Genomic DNA, 16435 nt, shown 5'->3' with positions numbered 1-16435 from the left:
CTGGGGGACACAGAGCAGGGACCTTGAGGGACACAGAGCAGGGACCCTGAGTGACACAGAGCAGGGACCCGAGGGACATGGAGCAGCCACCCCTGGGGGACACAGGACAGCCACCCCAGAGGGACACAGAGCAGGTACCCCAAGGGACACAGAGCAGCCACCTTGAGGGACACAGAGTAGGGACCCAAGGGACACAGAGCAGGTACCCAAGGGACACAGAGCAGCCACCCCAAGGGACACAGAGCAGCCACCTTGAGGGACACAGAGCAGCCACCCCTGGGGGGCACAGAGCTGGTACTCTAGGGAACACAGAGCAGCCACCCCAAGGGACACAGAGCAGGTACCCTGAGTGACACAGAGCAGCCACCCCAAGGGACATAGAGCAGCCACCCCAGAGGGACACAGAGCAGCCACCCCAAGGGACACAGAACAGCCACCCCAAGGGACACAGGACAGCCCTGTCCCAGGAGGCTGCCAGGCTTTTCCACCCCGGAATTCAGAGTGCAAAAAACCCGAAGCAGCAGCAGACGCTCCAATGGCTGCTGGTTTGACCAGAGAAGAGCCTGTGGAGGAAAGGAGATTCCCTGGCTGAAAGGAGTTCAGCAGATCCCTGGGCTGGGCACTGGGGCTGCTGGAGGAGCCAGGGATGCTCAGCTGAGAGGACAAACTCGGGGTTCTGCAGGATCAGGAGAGAGGGAGGGCTGGGGGATCCCTTTGCAGGGGCAGAGGGACCTCACTCAGCCTGGAGCAGAGAGTGACAGCCCGCTCTGATCCCGGCAGGACACACTGACCTCTTCCCTGTGCTTCCCATGGCAGGACACTTTTCCATCCTGACCCAAGCACCAGCCTTGGACCTGCTGGAGCTGACACCCAGCACCCCTGAGCCCCAAGCACATCCTTGGAATGAGACCTCCATGAACTCTGTATCACAGGATCTCCTCTTGGTGAGCCAGAGCCATGGATAGGGAGCTCCAGCACCACTTTCCCAGCCAGATCAGCCCTTTCCTGGCACAGGAGATGTGATGGCTCTGCTGTAGCAGGCTCCCCAAAATTCCTGCCCAGGTCCAGGAGTGTGAGCATGGTCAGGAATCTGTTTGCCCAAGGCCCCCCTGCAGCTCCATCTTCCCTCAGGTATGAGACAACTGGTTGATTTTCTTCCTTTTTCATCCTGACTGCAGAACTGATGCATTTGTTTGACACTTCTGCAGTTGTTTCCAGCCCAGACTGGTGTGGCATGGGCAGATGAAAGCTGTACCCTGAGCGTGTGAGGTCCCTGCACGACCAGAACTTCACCAAGGGGATCAAAGCCCCCCAAAAAGCCCCTGGCAGCCAAGGGCTGCAGCTGTGGCCCACCACTGGGTGAGTAAAACACGCAAGAGGAGACCAAAAGAAGCGTTCTTTAGAGGCAGAAGTGTTCTTTGGTCCCTTGCAGAGTGACCTGCGGCGCAGTGTTGGGCAAGGCAGCTCATCCCTGCGTGTCCCCACACACTGGGCATGGGCCTGATTTATGGCATCTTGGCGTGAGGCTTTGCAAAATGTTGAGTCAAACTGAACCAGCCAAAGCCACCGAGCTGCTCCCACCATCAGATTCCTGTGAAAAATGTCTCTGGGCAGTTTGAAAGCCACAAGTGACCGCAGTGACCCCAGGTATGGTCGTTGCTGTGGAGTTTCAATGGTTTCAAGAGCCTCTTTTTTCTGTGCAGACTTCAAGCTTACCTGTCCCCAAAGGTTGCACACTCCTGCAAGAACCTGGAGGAGCTTCCAGGCAAGTCAAGCTCGGTTCAAAATTTTAGCTATTCAAAGATTGGAGAAAAAAAAAGTACAAAGGCTTTTCTTTGAATGGAATGAGTCTGCCATGGAAGTTGAGCAGTATTGTGCTGAGGGCCATCAGCTATGCAGCCCTGCCAACCACAGGCATGCAAAATCTGTGAGTCAGACTCCCCAAAACCCCTAAGACTGGTTTCATTCCCTTTTTGGATGTTGAGCCTTGAAGCATCACAGCTTCAAGCGTTTCTCTGCAGAAAATGACATTTTTGTGACCAACAGGGTGAGAGCTGAGACCCTCAACGTCGTTACTGGGCTCCAGGAGTTATGACTGTAAAAAAACCCATTAAACACCATGAAATGAGCAATAAACCCCTGCACTGCCTCCATGAATTTGTCAGTGGGGGGCCACCCCAGGACATCCCAAAGGTAGGAGCAATGGAAAAGTGGTGACAAGAAATCAGATATCCTTATCATTAATGGTGACATGCTTGTCATGGGCCATGACAGGGCTGAGAGGAAAGGGAAGAGTGAAAAAACCCTAAGGAAAACAGCAGCAGGAATACCTGAGAGCAATATGCATAATAGGTTTATTCAACAAGGAGACAGGAAGGGGGATTTTTTTTTTTAAAGGGTAAGTATTCAGCTAAAGCTGCTTCAAATGAGGCCAGGCCTTAGGGAGAATGGATATTTTAAGTGGCAATTTATTCCACTAATAAAACGAGGAGGATGCAGGTGCTTTGGCAGGGCTGGGGCTGGGTGATCAGAGCTGGGGCTGCAGCAGTGGCTGAGCAGGGCTCCAGCCCAGCTGGTGGCTCTGCCTTTGTGGGACTCCTTTCCCTGGTGCCAGGGCTGTGTCTGGGCTCCAGCTGGCCAGAAATTGTTCCCCACACCAGGATCTCACCTCCAGCCCCAAGCAGTGGATGGGGAGAGGTGTTTTATCCAGGTGCTGCTGCCATCCCTTCTCCAGCTAGCCAGGAAAGGGCTCGTGCCCGTGGGCTGCTCCACTCCTGCACCAGGTGCTTCCACACCAGGAGGATTCTCGATCAAAAAAAGGCAGGAAATCATCACAAACTGGATGGTGCCATGGTTGTCACATTGTTCAGGACTCTGTCACATGATGGAGGCCACCATCCAGCCTCTCACCATCAGCTGGGTTGTGGGGATAAAAAATTAAACTCTGAAGTAATGAAGCGGTAAAAACCACTTTGCAGCACCAAAGTGCAACCCCAGGTAGAACTGCAGCTTCACTCTTTGTTTTTGGGTCGTTATCACCAGTATCTCCAGCCTGGCACTGACTGGTGACACTACTGAGCAGGTTTCAATTCTGACCCAGTCTGCAACACAGGCAGATGAAAGATCATCCCATACTCACCCCAAGGAGAAAATACTCTCAATCCTCTCAGCTGGCACAGCCCCCTCAGCCCCTGTTCCAACACACACTGCTTTCAAACCATCACCCTCGTATTAAAAATAAAACAAAACTCTCTGTGTCTCTTTCCTCCACTGCAACGTCTGAGTTGAAAGGGTAGAAGGGCTTGCAGCAAGCCATGGTTAATGTTACCCTGGAAGGATCCAGGACAGCATACCAGAACCTGGGTTTGGCATCTGGGAGCCACTTTTCAGCCATATATATCACCGTTCCTGCGTGCACGCCGATCCACACGAAATTAGCCCTGTGGAATGCAGGTTTTAAAATTCCCTTTCCAGCAGCACTTAAACTCCAGGAGCTAAAATTTGCTCTTTCTCCATTTCCTACCTGTTTAGGAAAGAAGGAACAAAGTCCTGGCCCTTTGTTTTTTGGGTTCCTTCCCGGGAAGGTTTGCCCAACCCACGTCTGCACCGCGGTGTTCGCAGTGAACAAAGACCTTTTAAAGCAGCAGCAGCAGCTCCTGCCAGGAGCTCACCACCTGCCTGCCCCTCTCCTCCCCATTTATTTTGGGGGCTCTTTTTCAATAATAGCTGAAACATGTGTGCAACCTGATGGGAGTTTGTTTTCCCCCCCATGCCTACAGCGCTGGCAGCAACCCAACCACCAGCCCAGGGTGTGCAGCTGGGAGAGTAAAAAAATTTTAAAAAAATAGAATAAAACCCCCAACAACCTGTGGAATGTTTTCTTGCTCCTGAGAGCTCCAACACTTCCCTGCTTGGGGAGTGCCTGCCATGGCTGGCACTTGCTGCATCCAGCAGCCAACGGGGTTTCCTTTCCAATGGGAGCCAGCTGGATTTTGGGCAAAGGGTTGGGGTGAGGAGATGTATTTAACAACTGCCTGATGGCATTTTTCACCTGATGTGTTTGCCTTGTGCACAGCCACCACCCTTGTAGCACAGCTGCCGTGTCCCCACAAGTTCTGTGGGGGCTGCTTTGCACCCAGACATGGAGGTTTGCCCTCAGCAGCAGGTTTGGAGCTGTGCTTTCACCTCTCTCACATCCATCTCATGGCTACAAAAGCAGGGCAGATGATGTTTTCATAGCCAGGGATGCAAAATATTTTGTGCAACCCCCTCTTAACCCCAAATCTGCTCAAAACCCCCATGAGGACAAGCCCTGCTGTGCCCCATGGCACCATCCTTGGTCCAAGCAGATCGTGGACACAGAATAATGGATTCATCTGAGGATATGGCCCAAAAAAGGAGCTGGGCACTCTGGGCTGTGCTGGAGCTCTGCTTTCAGCTCAGGGCTGGACACCTGGGGAGCACCAGGGTATTTAATGTGCTGGCTTGGAGGGATTCATTTTCACAGTAAACAGGGACACCGGGGTTTTTCAATATTTATTGGTCAAGATTCAGTTCTGCAGAGTTTTGTGGTAAGTTTATAGCCTGCCCAGGCAGGAGGGCGGCTGGAGATGTGGTGTGGGCAGCATCCCGCCGAGGGACGATGCCTGCAGCCAGCCAGGGAATGTGGATGGGGAATGTGGATGGGGAATGTGGATGGTTCCTGCAGTATCAACTAAAAACGGGAGCCCTACCCAGCTCATCTGAGCCCCAGGGAAGGCTCTGGGCACAGAGTCAATGCTTTAATGCCCTGTGTCAATGCTCTGTGCCATTCTCTGCACACACACACACACACACACCCCTCACTCCCCCTCCAACGTCCTGCAGTGGTTTTAAAGAATATTTTTAAAGAATATTTTTTTTTTATCCGTGAGTGCCTGTCTTTGCTCCAGACCCCCTCCCGGGGGAGAGGCCAGCCCGTCCTATCAGCCCCGGAGCTGGTGGCTGCTATCAGAGCTCCCAGCCTCCTCCCCAAAGCCGCAGCCACAAAGGCGCTTGCTCAAGCGGAGCATTCCTGCCGCCCGTGTCCCGGGAACAGCTGTGCCGAAAGGATGCCGAGAATCCCTGCGAGGCTCCAAGGAAAAGATATTAACGCAGGGGGGGAGCAGCAGCGATATAATAAAAAGTCATAATAAAAGAGAGAACCACTGAGTGGATTAGCAGCCCCGAACGCCGCTTGGATTTTGGTTTCCTTTCCTCCAGCTTTTCCTGCTCCGCACGACAATCCGCTCGAATTCCTCCAGCCCGGAGACGCTCGGCTCCTGAATTTCAGACAGAGCTCCTGGAGGTGGCCAGGCTGCAGAGGCTGAGGGCATGGCTGGGAAATGTGGCTGCACTGAGCCCCACGGAGGGCACGTAGGCACTGGCAGCAGGCCTTGGGTGCTGTGTCGCACCAGCTACCCCGTGTCTGTCCCCAGGTGGGGAAATAAAAGGCAGGTTTGGAGCTTGGTGTGTGTTTCTCAAGTGTATAAAGGTTGTAGGATACATCCCACTGTTTAAAAAAACCCTAGGGCCTGCCACATACCAGTTCTTCCTATGTGGAAATGTAGAGCAGAGAATAATGAAATAATGCAAGGGATCTACAGGGATCACCAAGTTCAGCTCCTGACCCCGCACAGGACAGTGCCAGGTCCTATCCCTGGCCACCAGAGAGGACAGATCAGTGCCTGCCCCTCCACTTTGTGAGGAAAGAAGATGGATTTCCCTGCAGGACTGCTCCAGCAGCACTGACGAGGCTCAGCACAGGGACAGCAGGGTGTAGGGTTGGGATGTCCCCATGAGGAGCGAGCAAACCCAGAGCCCGAGCTCACCCACCATGCGCCCAAATCCAACACCCAGCACAAGGCGTGCAAGGACAACACTCCCTTTTCCTCCTTTAGAAACACCCAGGCCACTTTTGGGGGCACAGAGCATCTGCTGCCCGGAGCCACCGGCTGTTTCAGGAATTTGGGATGAGGCAGCAGCGAGGGCTGTGGCGGTGGCAGCTGTTCCCTGCCACGAGGGCATTTAAACTTTAAAGCACACTCCCCACTGCTCCCTCCACCATTCCTGCCCTGCTCCCAGGAGCTGCTGGCCCACGAGGCACCCATGGGCTCGCTGGTGGCCAAGCTCCTTCTGCCCACCCTCAGCTCCTTGGTCTTCCTCCCCACCATCAGCATCGCGGCCAAGCGGCGTTTCCACATGGAAGCCATGGTTTACTTCTTCACCATGTTCTTCGTGGCGGTAAGTGCTCAATTTCCCCTCTACCTGCATGTTTTATCCTCCCAGATGCCCCCTGTAGCACTGAGAAGCTGATTCACCCAAGAGCAGCCAGCACAACCCCTAAAATATCCTTTTCCAGTTATTTCCCACCATGTGTGGCGCTGAGCAACTGATGCTCCAGTTTAGGATGTCCTACAGTGTGGCCTTACAGAGATTTAGTGGTGTTTTATGGCTGAGATTAGGGAGAAGGTCTGGGTGCAAAGAGCCTTGACTGATTTGCAATGCTTTGGAGCTGGCTTTTCTCTTTGTTTTACAGCTGCTAAGTGGCCATGCTGAATTTAGGCTTTAAATTGCCTCCAGAATCTCTTGCTCTGCCTCTGTCATTTTAGCCAAAAGCACATAGTAGTCAAATTATTGATTTTGCAATTGCCAGCTGGGGATGGGAGCAATGCTGGAGTCAGGGGAGTTTCTGCACTGGGAAAGGAGAGACTAAAACAGGCTGAAATACAATAATTATTAACCCTTTGTGGGTTGAAATGTGTCTTTTACCAGGCTGTTTCCCTGGCCTTCCTTTGTGTGGAAATAACAAGTGAAGAAATGTCTGTACATATATAAAATATAAAATATTCCTATTCCTGCTCCCAGCCATGTGCTGCCCTGGGCTTTGTATCCCTGCTAAGTTACTCCATACAGACACCAGAGAACCCAAAGCAGCATTCCCACTGGAAAAAAATCTCCTGTTTAACTACATTTCAATGATCTGCTGAGGAATATGAAGGAAACAGCTCAGCAACCCAGCTGATGTTGCGTTTCCCAATAATCCCCATCCATCTCAAGGCATCTCATGAGGGCTGGCATGGTCCTTGTACAGAGAAACTGAGGCAGGGAGTAGAGAAAGGATCTTCCCAGTGTGAAAAGCTCTTCCACATGGCTCAAAATCAGCTTGGTCTCCTATTAAGGATCCACAGAACATCCTTGACCATTTGAGCTGATTAAACCGCAATGCAGGGGGAGAAATTCTGCCAGTTCTATAAAAACTACAGGAGCAGTTAATACGAAAATATCCCTGAGCCCCCCACCCCAGCTCCCCAGGGAAGCCAGACATCTACAATTCCATTTTGCACTGGGTCTGTGTCTGCCCCACCTCCTCAAGAAGCCAGTAGGAAAATTGGCACAGGTTTCGATGGGAGGTGGAACAGGTCCTCTCCGAAGAGATTGAAGAAGAAAAATCTCCCTGAGAGGGGAAGGGAAAGAAGGGAAAGGAGGAGAGGCAGCTGCCAGCATGGTGGGGAGGGGGTTGGAAGGGCAGCAGCTGCTGCTGTTGCATTTTTTGTAGCATCCCACTCCTCCTCCAGCAGGAGAGCTGAACAGAGCAGTGAAAGCACATGGCCGTGGCAGACGAGTGCCAGGAACACGCTCTGCCTTCCACCCTTTCTTCCCCCCGGGCTCCAGACTCCCCAAGCCCAATCTCAAGCAGGGAGAAGAGTTACAGCCATGGTGCAATCTTTTCTAGAAGCTGCAGGCAGCCAGAGGGCTCGCAGCAATTCCCATTATAAATTATATCAGCATCCCCACCGGGCCGTGACAGCGAGCAGCGTTCCAAGGGCGCCCAGCCAAGCGGAGCAGGGACTTCTTCAGGAACAGCAGAGCTGCCTGGTGCTGCCACTGCAAAACCTGCAGGGCTGAGGGCCGGCAGGAAAGGGAGAGAGCCAGGCAAACACCGGCATTCCTCTGATTGCACTGGAAAAGGTTTCTTGGAGTGGTCTTCGTTTATGTTGCATGACCATGGGGTTTTTTGCAAATAACTTAATCAATGAGTTAATGGGCAAGAACTGGCAGTTTTTAAGGGAATGCACTAATGAGTGAATTCCCCAGCATTCAGAGTCTGGCCATATAAACCCTTTTAGCCTGGACAGTGACCTGGCATCCATACACATTTCATCAGGACGCTCATTCTGAATTGTTTTACAAGAATCTTTCGCAATTAAAACCACAACCCCAGAGTCCTCCTTCTGCTGGAGAGGCCGTCCCCCAGCGCCCAGCTCAAAGCAGCTTGGTCATCAGATTGCAAATTCTGGCCAAGAGACAAATTAAAGCCTGTCTTAGTTTGTACTAAAAGAGAAGAATGCTGATTCTTGGGCAATTTGCAACTGGGAACGATGACATTATCACTCAAATATATTCATTACTGCATATCAGTGATCCTGCTGTAGCTGACACTGTTCTGGCCTGGCTGGCCATCCTCTCAGCAGCTACACTATTTCAAACCAGTTGATAGAGCCTTTACCTTACTGGTAAGTGGGTAAGAAACTGGTTTTCTGATAATTTTTTTTTTCTTTTTGAATAGTTCCACCACCTTTGTGACGGCCCTGGGTTATCGGTGCTGTGCTTTATGCGCTACGACATCCTGGAGTACTTCAGCATCTACGGAACAGCCCTGTCCATCTGGGTGTCCCTGATGGGTAAGAACTGGTCTGTTGTGGCTCCTGAGAGCTGCACCAGTGGCAGGAAGGGCTGGATTTGTCAGGATGGCTGATGGGACAGTCAGTGGGGACAGTCCCCAGAAATGCCGCTCGTTCTGAGCTCCACCTGAGCTGCCACTGAAGTTGTCCTTTGTGGAAGTCAGCCTGTGCTCAGGATTAATCCAGTTTTGTATCATTAACACCTTGGAAAGTCTTTGTAATTGGTGGGCTCCAGACCAGTTGAGTGGTGGCTGGGGACATTTTATTCCTGGAGATAAAGAGGCACCTGCTGGTGCTGTTGGTCAGGTGTTCCTCTGCCTGCACCAGCTCTCACACATGTCCTCTGCTTCAAATGACAATAAAACACTGGCAACCTTGTGCTGTAGTTCAAGGCAGGACAAGACTATGAGATGACTGAATCTGAAACCTCATATACCAGGGAATTTCCCATTTCTGCTCATTTTCCCCATATCAGGCCCATCATCCTGTCTTGCCTCACTCAGGGGCATTAAGAAATGCAGAATCTCCCACTTCCCTTGGTAGCATGAGAATCAAAGTGGTTTAGTCAAAACAAATATAACTTCCTGGTTTATCAAAAGCCTGGGCTGGGCTGATGGGAATATTAGATCTGCTTAGAAAAAGCAGAAATTTATTTCACTTCCTTTTTACTATAAATCCCACCCCTTGCCCTGTTATTCAGTTTTCCTTTTCCCCACATTTGCTTCACTCTCTTTTTCCTCATTTTCTTCCTTATTTGCCACCAAAACAAAATATAATAGAAACAAAAAAAAAAATGAGGAAGACAAAAAGTTCAAACCTATAATTTTCCCATTTTGTCACCATGAGTTTTGGAAAGATGCAATTATTGATGGCAGGAGAAGAGAGCTGGGTCAGGGGAGAGAGATGTTCCAACAAACAAAGGTCTTGCCCAAAAATTTGGACCATTTCTAACCAGTGCCCATTCCAGACAGAGTTTCCATTTCTCCCCATGATAAGCTGAAGTCAGCCCCAAAATGACCACAGGATTTTCCCTTCTGCCCCACCAGGGATGGTGCAGGACCTCCAGCAGGGATGGGGTTCCTGCAGCCTCAGAACCCAGCACAAGCAGGGGTAAGACCCCTCAGCTGGGCAAATTCATCCTGTGAGGATGCAGGAGCACCCCCCTTCCAGGGCATGCAATAGGATCAATTTACCATTCAGGGAAAAATATGTGGAGGAAATATTACCCTTAGGAATGGCTCTGTCCCATCAAACTGTGAGTCCCAAGGGGGCTCCCCCACTGCCCAGGGCACCTCAGTGCTCTCTCTGCTCAGCTAGAAAAGGCAACGAGGCAAATCATTTCCAAAGGGCATTTTCAGTGGATAACAGCAGTGTCAGGGTAGGTCAGAGCTGATCCAGACACTTTGGCTCCTTGCAGCAAAATTCAACTTGATTGCTTCATTACTGCGTTCAGAAACCTCGCAAAAAAATACAAATCCTGGACTAGGAGGTTTAAAATATTGACCCTCTGGGAAACAACAGAGATTAACATGCGGACATTATCCCTTAGCCAAACTCCCTATAAAAGCACGATCCAAGGACATGGAAGGTGTGGTGACTGAAGCCCAGGGAAGCCTCTCACTGTGGCTTGTAAAGCCCCAGTGCACATGTGCGGACGCAGACCCTCGGGCAAACTTCCCGGAATGCAAATCCAGGACAGCCATAACACAGCTGTGCAAGCTGGAAAAGCATGGAGCCCACTGGGATCCATAACTTTTATCAGTTATTACCCCATTCTGTGCTAAACAAAAGCCTCTAATAATTTACTCACACTGGCGACTTCCAGCTTGCAAAGCCCAGGCAGGTGCTGGTGTGGCTGGGCAGCTGGGACCCCATGGCATCAGTGGGGGAGCCCCACTGCTCTGGGGTGGTGGAGCCCGTGCCAGAGTGAGCTGGAAAGTTTGGGAAGGCTGGAGATGGAGGATGAACCCAAGAGCTGATTGTGGGCTCACAGGGCATGAGGGTTTTTGCAATCGCTTCTGAATTCTGGGGCAAGGAAAAGGGAAATCATAGAGGGGTTTAAAGTGGGAAGGGATTTTAAAGATCATCTTGTTCCAGCCCCTGCCATGGACAGTGACCCCTTCCACTATCCCAGGTTGCTCCAAGCCCCATCCAACCTGACCTGGAGCCCTTCCAGGGATGGGGCAGCCGCAGCTCCTCTGGGCAGGGAATCTCCTTTAACCTCTCCCATACAACACTGAAATAAAAACCCAACAATCATCTCCTGGACCCACCACTCAAATGCCTCAGGATGGTTTGCTTTGCCCCACGTGCCTCAGTTTCCCCAGCAGTGTGACATGAGAAGAGTAAACCACACATTAATACAACCCCAGGGCAGGGGGGGCGAGACCCCAGGAAGGCTTTAGGGAAGCAGCTGTAAAAGGGGGCCTGTGAGCTGGTTCTTCCTCTTCTCTGTCCCTCAGCCCTGGCAGAGTTTGACGAGCCCAAGAGATCGACCTTCATCATGTTTGGCGTCCTCACCATCGCCGTGAGGATCTACCACGACCGCTGGGGCTACGGCGTCTACTCGGGCCCCATCGGGACGGCCGTGCTGGTGATCACGGTCAGATGGGTACGTGGGGCAGGACGGGCCCTGTGGGGTGCTCCTCCTGGGGAAAGGGCTGAACCCATGCCAGGGATTTCCTCCTCACAGTGCAGCTCTCAGTCTCACAGTGATTCCTCCTTCAACCTGAGCAGAAGGCAGACAGCAGCCTCGGTGATAAATGCCAGATTCGATCGGTCCGAGCAATCTACCACATCTGCTGTCCCTGCATTTCTAATCAGCAGGAACGTATTTATGGAGTTTTTACAGCTACTCAGAGGCAGAGGGATCTGGTAAACTGCCCCAGATCCGGGGAAGATGTGGATAAAACCACGGTGATAAAGTGGGGAGGAATCTGTCTGCAGTCTGCCTGAATCCAGCTGGGACAGTCGGGCACAGTGCTGCAGTCTGTGTCCCACTGTGCTGTGCACCCAGCTGGGAGTGAGGTGGGGAAGCCACTGCAGGAGTGATGGGATAAAAATTGCAGAAAGATGATGCCAAACATCGTGGAAATACAGTGGTGCAAGTCTCAGTTATGAACTGTCACTAAGCCAGCAGCTAAAAGCAAGTGGCCACCACGGGGAGAGGATGGGCAAGGAGGAGACCAAGGCATGGGAGCACCCTGCATCCTCCAGCCTGCAGATGCTGTGCTGGGATCTGCTCTCCCACAGCTGGGTTTGTGAGGGCACACTCTACCTGAGCTGGCTTTGGGGCTGAATATTTAAAAAAATGTGTTATTACAAGGAATGAGGGTGGAGCAGCCAGCTAAATCCAGGTGAATCCACTTGGTGTGCTCTCTCCTTCCTCCCAGCTGCAGAAGATGAAGGAGAAGAAAGGGCTCTATCCTGACAAGAGTGTCTACACCCAACAGATTGGTCCTGGCTTCTGTTTCGGGGCGCTGGCGCTGATGCTGAGGTTCTTCTTTGAGGTACCTGTGTGACACTCACCCTCCCTGACTCTGCAAGGTGTGAGGGACATCACCAAGAGAGGGACAGCCCGACTCACACCACTGGGCTGCATCCAGCCCTGCTCAAAACCCAGCTCAGGCGTGGGGCTCCAGGGGTGGCATGCTGGGGACAAGGGTCCCTCCATGCTTGTCCCCATCCCCTGATCCATTCAGAGCAGGTGTGACAGCAAGTAGCACGCAGGGCGATGCTCTGTCTCTTTTCCCCCATTCAGTGAGTGACAAGGACAGGGGATGTGCTTTCCTCAGGCACATGTGGTCCTCAGAATGGCTTTGTCAAGCGCGAGCAGGGTTATTTGGAAACTGGGCACGGGTGACTTAAGGACACCTCACAGCGACGCGGCAGGGACTGGATCCAACCCAGGCATGGCCGGATCCAGAGCTGGCTCACGCCAAAGAAAAGACTCTCAGTGACTCCCAGGGGCACTCGATGCTGTGTTTACATCCTTCTCCTCCTGCTGCTGGCCAGTCCCCCCATCCTGCTGGGAAGGGTCCCGCCGGGCAGGCGATAACCCCCCGACACAGCTGCCGGCCGTGCCTGCGCTCAGCCCCGCCGTTACGGCTGCTCTGTGCTTTGGGAGCTGCGAGATACAACCTCACAGGCATCCCCAAGGATTATTTTTCAAAGCATTTAGTAATTGCAAATTCTAGCAGAACATAAAAATGTCACTTAGCAGAAGCCGCCTCCCCGCGCGCCCCGGCCTCGCCGCCGCGTCCTTCGCGGGGTAATGAAACACTTCATTCAAGAATCGGGAAATGTGCAAATTAGAACGTGTTAAATCCCCTTTGCTTTAGGGTTCTTTTTTCACTGGAAATCCTTTCTTCTCTGACAGCAAAGGGAGGCAGAAGGTTCAGGAATCTTTTTTATCCCCTTCCTTTCGGCTACTTGTAGAAATTTAATGTCCCCGGCCCTGCTGCTCCCGCTTCTCACGGCGCTCTCCCTGCCCGCAGGAGTGGGATTACACCTACGTGCACAGCTTCTACCACTGTGCCCTGGCCATGGCCCTCGTGCTGCTGCTGCCCAAGGAGAACAAGAAGGCTGGGAGTGCCGGGACCCCCGCCAGGCTGGACTGCTCCACGCTCTGCTGCTGCGTCTGAGCCCGTGGGCACGCGTGTTCCTGCCCCTGGTGATGGAGGATGCAGCCAAAAGGAAAAGGCCTGCCTGTGCTGGGTTTTCCTCTGGTATCTTTTCCCACCAGCTCCGTGCCTGCTCTGGGATTTTCTCCCCTGGGAAGCTCCCTGGGTAACCTGGCCTAGTGGAAGGTGTCCCTGCCCATGGGCATTGAAACAAGATGGGCTTTAACGTCCCTCCCAAACCATCCTGTGATTCACCTTTCCACCACCAGCCCTAGCAAAGCTTGCACTTCCAGTTTGGTACATATCCCTATTCTCCCTGGAGGAGCACTCAGCTGGGCTGTGACCTGTCCCCTGCCCCAGGAGACCCCTGCCCTCCCAGCCACGTCACCTTCTCCTGGGCTGGCAGGACCCAAGTTGTGCCCTCCGTGCAGGTTTGCTGTGCGCACAAAGCTTGGTTTGCAACACCCAATTAACAGAACCTGTATTTTTTTGTGAGATATTAACTATTTTATTTATGCATTCTCTTGATGTAAATAATATATACTAACAAAGACCTTGCCAGTGTGCAATGCCAGCATTTCTTCAGCGGAGTGGGAAACTATCCAGCTCCACTCAGCTCAGTCAGGGGCAGATGCCAATTCCACAGCAGAGCTCTGGGCACGGCCACCACAGCCCCTCAAACCTGGAGGGACCTGCAACACTGGGCACTTTGTCCTTGCAGACCTGCAGGCCCAGGCAGCAGGTGCCTCATTGGTATGGAAAGTACATGGAAAATGAGAGGCAGAGAAAAGAAGCTCCTGGAGGGAGGGGGGAGGGCTGTAAGCCTATAACATCTCCTCTAACAGACTATTTACTATAGCAGAAGTGTATGATTTATTTAGACTGTCTGGGAAAAAGGCCAAGACTATATGTCATGGACAATTAGAGCAGTATTGATATACAGAGATGTCCACAGAAAGCCCACATTAAGCCTGGGTTCCTCTGGAAGAGAAATCCACCCCAGTCATTCATCAGAGCAACTTCCTGCGACGGGGCAACAACCAAAACCGAATGAGCTTCCAACAAAAATAGAAATGAATTATGAACCCCCAAGCATCCAAGAGTCACTGGCAAGCGGTGGCACAGCTGATGCAGCTGCATGCAGAGGCTGAGCTGGCAGAGAGCTTGCAAAGGGTTCCCCAGCACCTAAACCACACAGCTCCATTCCCTCCCAGCATCCAGCCCCCAGAATGTTTACAAGATGCTCTCAGGGTTTACATGCAAGGCTTTCCTCATTGCTTGCACGCTACTGGAGCTCTCTGCCATGTGAGGGCTGCTCACGGTGGCCCCAAAAATCAGGTTCAAGTGCTCTGATTTGGAGTGAAAGAAGTAGCTCAGCACTGCCTGCAAGAGATGCCTCTGAGGGTGCACAGCAGCCTCCTGAGGGGTCACCCCCATGGGCATGCCACAGCCACACTGGCTCTTCCAGGGTATTTGTCATCAAAATGCAAATACTCAACACTGACCCTCTCCAGGATCCTGCCCAGCAGTGCCAGCAGCCTCCCTTGCTTGCTGCAGCCACTGGACAGAGCCTCCTTCACCCCAGCAGCTCATTTTGGGACTGCTTGGTCCCCCCTGGGATGCAGCGACAGGCACAGCCCTGCCAGCCTTGGGGACATGGGCACTGAGGGCATGGTGAGAGCCTTGTGAAGGTCCAGTGATGGGAGGAGGGCACAGGGTGACCACGACGCCCAGCTGGGGCTGAGCATGAGGGACCAAACCACATGCAAACATGGAGGGCATGTTACCTGAGGAGCAGCTGAGTGGACAAAACCTCCTGCTCCCACCTGCCACAAATTCAGCTGCAAAAACCCAAATTTTCTTGCACACAGCAGGAGGTTTGCTTTGTCCCCTCCTCTCCCTGATGATGCCCCAGGGTGATGCTCCAGCTCTGCCAACCATCCATCCCTTCACACCTCAGTGCAGGACCAGCACCCACCTGGCACTGACACACACCTGGGCACACCCACAGGGTCCCTGCCCTGGCACCAGCCCCGAGCCGATGGCAGCACCTGGCACCCCAACACCAGAGGAAGGTGCAGGGCTGGATCCACTACCCTGGGCAGGATATCCCCTGCAGCACCAATGCAGGGAAATATTATAAACATCTACAGCAACGTAGACAAAACAGTCTCTTGTAACCTTTTAGCGCTGCCGAGAGCTTTGCCTGTAAGAGCTCTTGAGCCCCTGCCAAAAATTCTGGCTGTTTTCATAAGAGTAGGTGTTTTCGTCTAAGGTGCAGTCTGAGTGCTGTGACCTTTGTCATGTCTGCTACTGAAATTTCCTGCTTCTCTGTTATTCTCTTCTTTGGTAAGACGATATGAAACCCAAAACTTTTATTGCCCCTTTTAAAGTGTCTTTATAGCTCCCCGTCTACTTCATATACTGTCTTACTCTTCAATGCTGGGATATTACTTATGGGATCCGGGCTTGATGCTGCAAAAGGCATTTGGGTTTCACAAAGCCCAAACCGCCAGGGCTTTTTTAAGATCAGCCAGAGGGGGGGAACTAGAAAAAAGGCAGAAAAAAGGAAAAAAAGGAATGAGAGGGGAGGGACTGGGCTTTCCGCTCCGGAGGCATCGGCATCTGCTACCAGCGCTGTCTCCCCTGCCTGTGCCAGGCCTCCCCGGGCACAGAACCCAAAATTTGCTTTGTGTCTGGGTCAACATGGGGTGCCCAGGGATCCTGTGGGGATGGCATTGCACAGCATCTCTTCCCCTGCCAGCTGTGCCCCCGAGCTGGCAGCTCAGATGTGGCTGGGCAGCGCAGCTGGTGCCAAACCCGGTGTGCAGCAGCAGCTGGGGCACATCTGCCCTGGAGCTGGCACTGGGGAAGCCCAGCCCTGCTGGAGGGGTTCCCATGCACCCCATTTCCCAGCCCAGTTCTGGTATCAGAGCAGGCACATGAAGGATGTTTCCCCAGGGAATGGTCATGGATGCCAAGGCTCCGTGCTCCCTCAAGCTGTGGATTGTCACCTCCCTGTCATCCTGGTGACAGAAATCCCTTGGGATCTCATCTGTACGCTCCCCAGCATCCCCAGTGCAGTGGGAGCAGGGATCTGGTGCCAGAGAA

At 52.6% G+C, this 16435-nt stretch overlaps 1 protein-coding gene across 1 annotated transcript; it reads left to right on the top strand.

Annotated features, from left to right (window-relative positions):
* Nucleotides 1-6126: 6126 nt before the first annotated feature.
* On the top strand, nucleotides 6127-13345 carry MYMK (myomaker, myoblast fusion factor). The gene is made up of 5 exons (XM_058038473.1): nucleotides 6127-6261; nucleotides 8588-8702; nucleotides 11165-11313; nucleotides 12095-12211; nucleotides 13199-13345. The coding sequence occupies exons 1-5, from the start codon at nucleotides 6127-6129 to the stop codon at nucleotides 13343-13345; spliced, it is 663 nt and encodes a 220-aa protein (XP_057894456.1).
* Nucleotides 13346-16435: the final 3090 nt, after the last annotated feature.

This window comes from Melospiza georgiana, chromosome 20 (genome assembly GCF_028018845.1).
Source record: "Melospiza georgiana isolate bMelGeo1 chromosome 20, bMelGeo1.pri, whole genome shotgun sequence".
Classification (NCBI taxonomy): domain Eukaryota; kingdom Metazoa; phylum Chordata; class Aves; order Passeriformes; family Passerellidae; genus Melospiza; species Melospiza georgiana.
This window is presented reverse-complemented; position numbering and strand designations above follow the sequence as displayed.